The 12,590-nt window shown below is 32.7% G+C and overlaps 1 protein-coding gene across 3 annotated transcripts in view; it reads left to right on the forward strand.

The window, feature by feature from the left end:
- Positions 1-8,389, forward strand: part of LOC125237950 (RNA-binding protein fusilli) — a 52,241-nt gene extending 43,852 nt beyond the window's left edge. Inside the window, exons 12-14 of one of the 3 annotated variants that reach the window (XM_048145194.1) lie at positions 280-364; positions 7,714-7,854; positions 8,149-8,389. In XM_048145194.1, coding sequence (XP_048001151.1) covers positions 280-364; positions 7,714-7,854; positions 8,149-8,312 — 390 coding nt within the window. In that variant the 3' untranslated portion in view covers positions 8,313-8,389. Of the gene's footprint in view, positions 1-279; positions 4,832-7,713; positions 7,855-8,148 lie in introns of those variants that run through there. The other 2 variants (XM_048145195.1, XM_048145193.1) reach the window with 2 other exon arrangements.
- Positions 8,390-12,590: the final 4,201 nt, after the last annotated feature.

The following is a 12,590-nucleotide window of genomic DNA, read 5'->3' on the forward strand; positions in this document are numbered from 1 at the left end:
GTTATTGCTATACCGTTATTAACGACGTTTTAGGATAACGAGTTATTATTATGTAGTAATAAGAGATAGAAATAAAATACTGATCTGTTCGTTTCATTTTTTTATTAATTAATTAATAACTAATGCGTACTTTCATTTTCAACAGTTTATAAAAGTTTAATGGGTAAATTGCATGAATATTTGAGACCTCGGAACTAGCGGTTAATTTACAGAAATTACTTCCATTTACATGTTTATGCAAGGTTCTGACAGCTTTTCTGATGTTGCACTCGTTCCCAGGTGTTCCAGTGCTCCGGCGATGACATGAACCTGGTGCTGACCGGCGGCGTGACGCCGGCCACGTCGCCCAAGGTGCTCTCGCCCGGTACGTTGCTCTCCCCCCCGCCCCCCGCGCCGCGCCTGCTGGCGCAGCACATCGCGCACCAGAGCCTGCTCGCGCGCCAGCACGAGAACCTGCTCCTCGCCTCCATGCGTCCGCCCATGGTGTCCGTGCTCCCCACCTACCAGATCCGCTCGCCCTCCCCCGCGCCGCAGTACCAGCTCCAACAGTTCCTACCCCAACCGGTCGTCCCTATCGCGAATAAGAGATCTTACGAGCGCGCTTTCACGCAAACTACGGAAGCTCCTCCGGCGAAGCGGCAGTACTTACCCCCTCAACTCGCTCCCTCTATATCCCTCCCTATGGGTCTGTCCTACGGTACGTCCCCTCCTATATTCTCGTACGCGAACACTAGTCCGATGTTGCCTTACGCGAACGCGTTGCAGGCGGGTTTACCGACGGCCATGCCGGCCGGGTACGGCACGGCGTTGTCGGCCGCGTTACCCCCGACTATGACTACGCCGTTCCCGGCCACGTTTTCGATGCTGCAGTCCATGTATCCGTACTATCCTGGCGTTTAGAGTTTAGGAGTTCGCGTTTCTTTATTACATATCGAGAATCTTAACGTCATACGGTAGACGATTCAAATACGAATCATAAAAATACATAGCGTTCGCTTTAGAATACGTGTAGATACCATATAAAGACAAATACTTTAAAAAATTACTATTCCATATCGAAAGTTAACTTTTGATAATATTATAGGTACGTTCTTTTTCTTTATGACCTAAGGCAATTTCTCTGAGAGATAAATGCGTTTACTTAAAAAGTTTAAATCTTTAATTTATGTAATTGTGCCTTGGATAATTTCCGGATTATAAGTAAAATTTAAGTACATTGATTAAAATTTGACTTCCATATGATGATAGAAAGATTAATATTTGTATTAGAGTACTAGGATACTAATATCGTAATCGACAATTCGTTGTAACAGGGTAAACCAAGCTCAAAGTTTAACAGTGTTGTGTCCGTGTTATTGATATTGTAGCTTAGCTTAATGAATTTATTAAAATAAGCAGATATAGATTTAGGCTAAAGACACCAGTTTGACGCGTTTAGGAGTGTACATTCCAAAATAAATACATTGGCTTTTTGGCTCTATTGTAACTCATAAAACCGAGAAAAATCTAAGTTTAATGTAGAGGTAAGTCCTCCATACTGTGAACTTACGCAAACTACCTTTAGTCATGTTAACATTTAACAGTTATTTTTAACGGCAGTTATTTTAGCAGCTTGATATTTTCGTTACGTTAAGTACTTACTTTTGGTACTACAATCAAGTTTTTGTTGAATTTATACTGACTTTAATGTTGTTGAATCGTCGTGTTTTAATCAATTAAATGTAAGAATAAGTAAGACATGTCTCATCATTTCGTCAGATATGATTCGTGTAATTATTATTTCAGCAGTTCTATCGCCAGAGTATGAACTCAATCGATAAATATCTGGCCACTAAAATGTGTAGGTACTTGCTTAAAAATGCTCAAATAATAATTAGCTAAATTTTGTTTGCCGAGATGACGAAGCATGAAATAAATCAGAGGTTTTTTATATTATGACAAGTTAGAGTAAGAGTGATTAGTTAAAATGTGATTACTTTTAACTTTAGACATTCCATGATTTAAAGACAAAGTTTTTTTGCCAATATTTTTAGAGACTGATCAAAAGTCTGAAAAAATATGCTGATTTCTTTTATGTACTTATACTAGTACTTTTGCGTTTTTATGAGTACAATGCACTTTTGTAGTTAGTATACACTTATTATGTTAGATGTTGTGTTTTTTGCGTTTTTAGCACAAGGAATCAATTTAAGTAAAATTAAGTGCCTACTATACTGCGACATATCGCATTTGTAAATCGTATTTTGTTTATACTTATACATTCTATACGAGTTAGAATTTTTGCTAAGATGTTTTTGCACAAGTGTAGCTATTATTTATAACAATACGTCCTATTTTTGCTTAGCGCATTTAATCGAGCAGCAATTTTATATTAGGTATATCGTGTCGTTTAGTAATAGGTGAAGCATCTCTATTCCTGTCTCACTTTTCCTTTGATTTCTTTCCTTTTCCTGGACGCAAACACTTTAACAATTTTTTTGCATAGGTACCAAGCTTAATGTCATCATCATTTACCTCACACCACTTAGTTTAAATGGTATTATAATATCAATAGATATTTGGTACGAAGTTCCAATACTGCAAGCATAACTTAACAAAATTGCATTAAGTTTTTTACTTCAAAAAATTACCTATTTGTGTATTAAATATAAAGCGCGCGTCTCTATCATATAAAGGTAACAAGATACGAATGCTTTTTATTTTACAACAAACATGAACTTATAAAGAATCTCGCAGTTTTGGAATTTAGCACTAAATTGGGTGACCTGTATAATGAACTAGTATTTCTTAAAATAACGTCATGTTGCCTATGGTGTTGCCATATCTCAATCACTATAGGTCCTGGGCTTTCACATGGTGGAAAGGCTAATATATTTGTTCTGTCATTTCTAAAATGTATTTACTGATAAATTGCCCGAGTTCACGTTTTTCATCGATCATATGGTTTCCCTTTCACTTTTACATGTGTAGAAGTGATGTGTGTAGAAGGAGAGGATGCTTTATGGTGATGAAGATGTGTTTAGGGAAGTTCATTGTAAGTTTGGCTTTAACACGTTCGCTACGACAATTACCTAACATCGTAATCCGTACACCGAATAAAACCAATATCAGAGTGAAGGTGTTAAAGAAAATTACAATGACCAATATATTATACGTACTTACTAAGTATACCATGCAATTGTTTACATGGCGATGAAGTGTGTAACTTAATTGGTGTATCCGAGGGGTCGTGTTTTGGAAAATGGGCATGTTTTGTGGTAAATCGGTAAGTTGCACTCATTACTATATATATTTATGAAGGACATTCTGATCGTGTAGAGTTCTATTCGAGATTTTGGTAATCACTAGTTTTTAGAACTGTCGTTTTATACGAGACCCATAAAATAACGTTTTTCTCTGTGATTTGGAAACGTTTTTAAGAGTGTAAAGGTAGTTAACTATCGATTCGTCCTCCGTTTGTTATTTGTACCTGAACTGATTAATATTAATAACAGGTAACAGAACCCTAAAAATAAACGGTTAAAATTACAGAGAAACGTTATTGTAAAAGTACATTTAAGACCTTAACGGCAGATTCGTTACTCGATTAGTGGTTCATAATTTCTGAATAGACCTAAGGTTAGCATGGATTGCTTAATTCTTATTTTAAGGACGGGGTTGCATGGCTCGACGTGACTTTCGCTTTGTAGAGTGAACGTTTTCCACAGCACAGCCGCCGGATACAACGACGTATTCTATGAATTGTACAAGGTTCTATACTTGGCATTATGGTCTCTAAATCGTGCCTGGTAAGTTGTATTCTGAGGTCACGCTTCTCTATGATTAGAATAAGTATTTTACTGATAAAACTAACGTTTTTGTTGCTAATATAATTAATTTTGTACTTAAATATCCGTTCTACATAACACATTTAATATACTTGGTATGTTACTATTGTAACTATCTTGCTCTTGTAGAAAAACGTTATATAAACGAGTTATTAATTTACCAAGATAACGGTTATCGAGACCATAATGCCGATTCCTGACTAGGTAATTGGGTGTCCTCCAGTCATTTAGCGCTATATCCACAGCTTATTCTTCTGCTATTCTGAGCCTTTTTATGCTTTCACTTGGATTTATATATTTCAACGATCTTTTTAGTGCTATAAGAAACAATGCGTTTTTACATTTGCGTTAATGAACTTATTGATGATTTTTTATAAAACCATTGATATTTTTTATGCATTATCAGACATAGGTATATAATATTTAGTTATGCAAATGAATTTTACGATTTACTCTAAATTTATCTGGAAAGTAGTTGGTATTTTTATACAGTTATACTATTTTTATTTCACCCGAAATTTGGAATCAACGTTATTAAATAACATCAAAAACAGTTCTTTTAACTTACATTGTTGTAGAATTAACGCAGGTGAGCTTGATAATATAAAACAATCTAGTACAAAAAGTTGTTGAAATATAGTTTTTTTTTCAAATAGTGACTGGGGGAAGTGGTGTGAGGGATAGGTAGAATTCTCGTTAGCATAACGATTAAATCAACGGTTAATTTAAACGGAAACATTACTAATGATTAAAAAATATAAGCTTAATTTCGGTTATCGGATGCTATTTCTTGTTATATTTGAAACTCGCCCAGTTTACATTTGGAATTACTATAACGGAAATTTAGCTTTTATTTTTACTTTCTTAAACATCAATAAGTAGAACTAAGGCGTTCCGTGTAATTTTAATCACCTTGTTAGTACTGCATTGATCTTTAATATAATTATTATAGTTGGCTAATTATAGTTTATTGCGTATTTTAAATAAAGCGATAATCTTCGTGATATTGCAAGTTTCTCTGGTTGATTGGTTGTGCTATTTTTGTTTCTTCATAGGCTTGTGTCCATAGAATTGGTACTGTGAAGGGTCTAACACACTTAGCTTGTCCTTGCCCTACAAATTGACGTCAATATGTCTTACTAACATAGTTATACATATACATATATATCACTGCTATATAATCACTTTATTTACAAACCATATTATATTAAAATAATACATATTTTTTTCAGGTATGTAGATATAAGTACAGATTTAAGTACCTACTTAAATAATACCATTACAACTCAAATATGTTTAGGGTGCACATTACTACACTCATGTACAATCGTTCACGGAACAAAAATGTCTTAACCACTGCACATATTTCATCCGTTTGCAGGTTAATAAATATCACAAAGTATTCCCTTCACAGGTGACCGAGCCATTACTCGAATAGCACAATCATCCCGTCCTCCCCTAACATATAGCTTTAATTAACTATATTTATGGTCAATAACTAGACGGTTAACAGAAGCTCTCTGATTGGTCAACCAATTGATTTCAATTAACCAATCACAGAGCTACCGCAGTCTAGTAACCCGTAGATTATGCCTATATACCTAAATCTATGTAACATTATTACGGCTCCTTGATTTGCTCTGGACTTCAAGAATCATGCAGACTGACATGCATATATTTGTGTTAAAAGACTTCTAGTTAGAACATTGGCTAAAAAGTCTCCAGGGGAAGGTTTTTCACAAAAAAGCACAGGTTTCATAAAGGATAATACGTATACATTAAGGCCAGCTTAGATTACGACATCACTGTTCATGTTTTATGTGGTGGGTATAGCTGCTGACATTTGAATTACCTACTATTGTTCTGTATCTTATTTGCCATGCATGCAATAGTCATTGTCATTAAAGATTTGCAACATTCATCATTATGAAAAATGAATAATTCCAACGTCAGTAATTGCTCTACAGATACTAAACTAGGAAGTATTTTGAAATCTTTAAGAAATGAAAATTATAAAGTAGAGCCAAACCAACACTCTAATATTATATTTGATTATAACAAAACAAGAGTTAACTAGACTGACATAATTCGTGTCGCAGTCTATGCTTGCCTTTACATGACCTGCTTTCAAATGCATGTACAGGTGACAGAAATGGAAAACTTGTATAACAGGGATCTCCGCTTAGTGTGTTGTAGAAGAAATGTTTTTGTGCTTAATATAGTGGAATTAAGAGGGTCCCTTTATGGCCAGGTGTAGCGTACAGCTGGAGAAGTAAGTATATACGTTGAGGGTTCACAACAAAGTTTCTTTCTGTTATTATTGCACTACAACCTCAGCTTAATGATTTTGCTTTTCAAGTTGCTAACGATGCTTTTACTAAGTTTACGCGACAACGACAATGTGAAATTCACACTGCAATATTTTTTTACACTATTAAAAAAGCTGCGTTTTAACTAATTTACCCACGGTTATGTATTAAAAAATATTTTATTGTTTTTTTTTGTTACCCACACCTACATTCTGCTATTACTAGATGTGCTGTACTTTTCTATTTTTAACAAAAAATCCACATGTATATCGCGTTTTTTTACTTTACATTCTAGTTTCCTATACAAAATATTTATGGGGTATCCTGAACTTTATGGACAGTAAAATCCAGAATTTAATAGATTTTTGTTGCTTAGCTTGAATTAATCTGAGGTCGTAGTAGGGTACTAGGCAAGCATAAGTCTGGTAAAGTCCGCAGCTTGGTGTCGGCGGCGCCGTGTGTAACAGATTGGTGTAAGTTGCGCACTGCTTTGGTGGACTGTTAACGTACTGAGACTCTGATGGTGAGTGTTCATCTTGTTTTTAATACATACATTGTGTATGTCTCTTTGTATCGTTACTTACGCAATGACGTTCATTGTTTAATTGAGAGTTTTTTACCGGTTATTTACCGTTATCTAATTAACGGTACTGATTTTTCAAAATAATATGTCGCATTGACAATTTTACGTGTCAAATGTTTTTTTTTAAGTATCAAAAACTCTCAGTTATACATGGTAACCTTCACAATAAGAAAAAATATCTACATACATATCTATTTATATGGGCTCTATAAGCACCTAAGGAAATACATTGGTGGGTCCTATTGGGAAATAGCATTTGGCATACTATATAATTATATACTAAAATATTAACATGAAATCCGAAAATTGATATAAGTACGTCATACATTCCAAATAGATACCTAGTAGTTATTGCGTGACTAACAAAAGTGCATGATTCTGATTTGTGTACCGTTTATTTACTTCAATGGTTACTTTAATATATTTATATGATACGTCTCCATTGGTAATCGCGGACTTAAACATAACTGGAAGAAACCATTGAAAATGATATGCTATCATTTTTGCGAATTTGTAAATCATAGTCAATATACATATATAAATTCATCGAAAATCTGTAATATACTAATAGTGTAAGTTATTAGAACGTACTATCGTTTTCATACCTCCCAAAAATATGATATGTACACACTCATTCGTATCGAGGAAGATATTTAGATCTGATATATTCTACTGAAATATTTAGTAGTTACTTTGATATGTATCTGTTTACGGCGAAACGTAGCTAAGTTCATAGCATTAATTTTGGCAATTGGCAGTTTTATAAAGTTTAACACTACTTGCTATGCATTAAAGATGCGTCTTCCAAATCGGAGTATATATAGCTTTCTTAGTACTAATTAGTTTGTTTTAATTAGTTTTCGGAACGGAGTATTTTAAAACAAACAACAATTACCTAAGTACCTAAAGTCTAGGGATTAAGTCCTATAAACTTAGCTATGACTTGTTTGACAGGACATACCTGTAAACATGCTGAATAACTGTTTATGCACAGGGCCTCTCACATATTACTACCCGACGATGGGCCCGACGCTGCCTCCGCCGTTGGTCTACTGGGGGTACCCCACACCGCCTGTGTCGCCTGCACACTACTACCACCCGCCTCACCATCCGCAGACTATGGTAACGAACACTTGTACGAGTTTTTATTTATCGTAATATATATATACATTACATATATACATATTTTATACATGCAACACAAAACGCCGATTCAGTGGGCGTGCAGGTTAAGCATATATAAACGAAACAACGTTCAGCTGCAGATTTTATATTCTAAAATCATGTTCGTAGTATAAAAGCTAGTTACGGCAAAACGGCAATGTAGAGTAACCCAGTCCCTTATAAAAACAGCAACACTTTTAGCTTTTACTAAATCTATTCCAAAACAAGACTAAAGTAAAAGTAATAAGTACTATGTTTTTTACAGATGCCGGACGTGGTGTCTGTTGGAGGCGGGTCGCCCCTCCCCATCCCCCCTCCCGCGGCGTGTCCGGAATGGCCCATATACATGGTCAATTAGTCAAGCTTCTAGTTGGCTCTAAATTAATTAGACCGATAGATCACAGCAATCACAACCCAACTAAAAATTAATGAACATTATTTTTAAATATTACGAGACTCTATTTAATGATGTTTATTAATTGTTTATATTTTTATCAACGTTACAAGCACACGTGTCATTTGAATTGACCGCGATGCTTAGTTTTAAAGTTTTCCAAAATTGTATTTCAAAATATTTATGCAACAGAAAGTAAAACATCACTTGCCATCAATGTTTAACAAAATAATAATTTAATGGCTCAAAATATTGTAGTGATATTTTAAGATAAATAATTATGTCGTTATGATATTATTTTTATTACAAATATATTAATTATATATAAATAAGTTACACGTTACGTTTTATACATTTTCTGAATTTTCATTGTTACTGCCGGAAAAATATATCTTTTTGTTAATTTATATTTAAATACGATTACGAATTTGGTGGCACGTTAGTGTACCAGGACTTATGATTTATTTTACAGATTTTACGATTTACATAAGTATAAAAAGTAAATTACGAACGCTGATTTAAACTTTCACGATTATTACACATAATTATTTTTAAAATCGGGACTTGAGTCTTCTCCAAGACCACGGGGACAACGCCGTTCCTGAAACGTTGGAGGTCAGTTTAATATGTAGTCATACGCGATTCAGTCCCGATTTTAAAAATAATTATGTGTAAATTACGAAATTCTATTACAATTTTATTTTATGTACCTATATCGTATTTATATTTCTTCTTTGTAAATCTATTCAACTCTTCATGTAGTTCCTCTCAAAGAATTTCCCAAACATACGTTATTTTGTATTCTGTGCTCTCACAATATAATAACTTAATCTAAAAACAACGAAACGCAGTGATATATAAACGGTGCTGTTTGTTAATTATTTTTGTAGAAAATAAACCAAATAAATATGTTATCAAAATAATATCTATTATAAACTAGACTTGTAGTTTAAGACAACGCTCAATTAGAAATAACTTAATAAAATGAGAATTTAGTTACTACAGAAATAGGCCATACAGTTAAGAATTTTCTCCTACTTGAGCATTTTTTCGCAATTGTTATATACCTAAATTAAAAGATTAAAGTTACTTGTAATACTTGGTTAAGTCCACATTAAGCTTTTGAATCTTCAAAACATAAGACTTTAACTAGGTGTTATTTTAACTGAACACTGCTCATTAGAGTTAGGTTTGCAATATATTTAAGTGGCGTTCACATCTTGAGCCTGCCAAGCCAGATTTGACTATGTTAATACACGGTAACATACAGGTCTCGTCTTGCCAAAATATTGAAACTTTGTTATATTTGGCTTGTGTACCTAGTTTAGAAGTTAGATAGTTAATTATAAATTATAATCTTCTATCAAGTTGACTGTTAAAAATTTACTATTCTTTTAAAGAAAACGATTTATCTTATTATTTAAGACGCCCTTACGCTAATACAGGAAAAGTCATCGACATCTAAAAGATTTTCATAAAACAATCCTACATCATATTAGTTAATAATTAAACCTTAGTAATTTACTAGGCATAATACCTAATTTAGATTTTAAATATAAACAACAAAATCTTCAATTGTCTTCCAATTTTGTGTAAAATAGTATTGTATTGATTTAAGTATGTCACAAATTATTGTGATAGTTATAATAATTAAAGTTTAGATAAATCGTTATAATAATATGGCGTTAAATTAACGTTATGTGAGAAGCTTAAAAAAAACGTTAAAATAACGGTTATTGATACGTCTTAAGTAAGTTGATAAAAAATGATATTAATATAAAAACTGAAAAGCGAATATCTTTTAAAATTTATTATCATTCTATGTATTATAATATTTATGATATAGTAGTTGTTATATTATAACTTTGTTCAAAAACTTAACAAACTTCAAGTTGATATTGCTGTTAAGTGAAAAGTTGACAAAATGATTGAAAAAGCAATATTGGAGATAAGTTTCATATCAGTAGGGCCCGTAACTTTCATGCCGATGACATCAATTTGACGTCACGCTGCATATAAGATGATTGAAATAATTTTATTGTAATAATTAATCATTATTCATCAATCAATTTAATCATGTACAAATGACTTCAAAAGTGAGCTACTCATACGTGAAATAATTAATACCTACTTGATACGTGAAACGAAAAGGAAACAATTTTGTTTTGTTTTTATAATTTATTGAAATATGGTAACAAAACTATAATAAGAGGTATGTATAAAAATAAACAAATAATTTAATTTACTATTCACGTATCAAGTAGGTATTAATTATTTTACGTATGAATAGATTAGTATTGAAGTCATGATTAAAATGATTGATGAATAATGATTAATTATTAAATAAAACTCTTGAATCATCCTATATGCAGCGTGACGTCAAAGAGCGTAGCCGTGTTTGCATAGAAAATCGGCCCTTTCGCCAAATGTTCACTGTAATTTTTTTTTAAAGAGCTCTCGTGACAAATATTATTTACTGTGAGGTTTCTATCTTTTTTATTTTCTGAGATATGATTTTTTTATTAATTTACATAATATCCATTTTTTTCAACATTGGCTAATGCGATTCACTTGAACTTTTGGGACAATAATATACATGTAATGACTCACATGTTCTAGCAATAATATTTAATAGTGCCGAAAAAATCTTGGCTTAAAGTAGGAAACAAATCTTCAGTATTTTTTTCTCGCTTTTTAGAAAAGCGACACCTATAGTTCTTTGTCAAGTAATTGCTTATATAAAGGCCCGCAATATATATTTTTTTCAAAATAATCCAGGAGGTACTTCATACTAGAAAATGGAATAATAAAGGATACTACCCATACCGCAAACGAGCTACACAGTAAATAGGTGAATTTTAGTCGTAATATCTTTATGAATGCAATCTTCCAGTACCAATATTGTTAATAATAAAGAGGTTTGCGACTAAAATTCACCTATTTACTGTGTAGCTCGTTTGCGGTATGGGTAGTATCCTTTATTATTCCATTTTCTAGTATGAAGTACCTCCTGGATTATTTTGAAAAAAATATATATTGCGGGCCTTTATATAAGCAATTACTTGACAAAGAACTATAGGTGTCGCTTTTCTAAAAAGCGAGAAAAAAATACTGAAGATTTGTTTCCTACTTTAAGCCAAGATTTTTTTCGGCACTATTAAATATTATTGCTAGAACATGTGAGTCATTACATGTATATTATTGTCCCAAAAGTTCAAGTGAATCGCATTAGCCAATGTTGAAAAAAATGGATATTATGTAAATTAATAAAAAAATCATATCTCAGAAAATAAAAAAGATAGAAACCTCAAACTTACAGTAAATAATATTTGTCATGAGAGCTCTTTAAAAAAAAATTACAGTGAACATTTGGCGAAAGGGCCGATTTTCTATGCAAACACGGCTACGCTCTTTATGTCATCGGCATGAAAGTTACGGGCCCTGTAATCATATGTAAAAAATTAGTTCGAAAGAATGTATTTTTAAGTATTGGTCAGTAGTTTTTTTTTTTGTTTTAAGTTTTTAAACCATGACGTTGAAGCTATCATGACCACATAATTTTTAATTAGTTATTTTTAAAATCTGTTATATTTTTCTTATTATAATAACATTCGTTTTCATGTGTTTATTTTGTTGTTCTAATATAAATGGAAAATAAGATTACTTATATGATAGAACCATTGGCCTATCCGTGCAATAAAAATAATGCTTCGTGAAAACTATTAAAGACTTGCGTCCGGTTAAAATCGAACTTCCTCTTTTCCTCACTTGTATCGTACTATAGATATTGGAAGTCTCGTTAGGACTTACAAGATAATTCAAATATAGACCTCCAAATTAATTTAAATGCGCCATTTTAATTAGTACACGGGCATTTACAGAATTTGGGACCCCCCAATTAGCGTAAGTTGTTAACAAAAATTAACTCACTGTCAGTTTTGTGACGATAATCAAGCATGCAGTTTCTATAAAAAATATGGTTTTGTGTAATTACATAAACTTTGAGCGATAATCTACAGTCAGAATGTGAAAAAAGTACATTTTTAGACAGATTGTATGCTTAATTGTCGTCACAAAACTGACAGCGAGTTAATTTTTGTTAACAACTTACGCTAATTGGGGTGTCCCAAATTCTGAAAATGCCCACACACAGCAGTCGCTACACATATTTTTTTCATGTAAAGCTCGATAAAAGTCGTTATTATGAATTGGTAGAAAAAAAAGTGTAGGCCAGCCGGGAAAAAATGAGTAGAGAATAATAGGGGCGCCACCGTCTATGTAAAACGTTTTGCATATGATAACTATTGAGTCAC

Source organism: Leguminivora glycinivorella, chromosome 22 (genome assembly GCF_023078275.1).
Source record: "Leguminivora glycinivorella isolate SPB_JAAS2020 chromosome 22, LegGlyc_1.1, whole genome shotgun sequence".
NCBI classification, from domain to species: domain Eukaryota; kingdom Metazoa; phylum Arthropoda; class Insecta; order Lepidoptera; family Tortricidae; genus Leguminivora; species Leguminivora glycinivorella.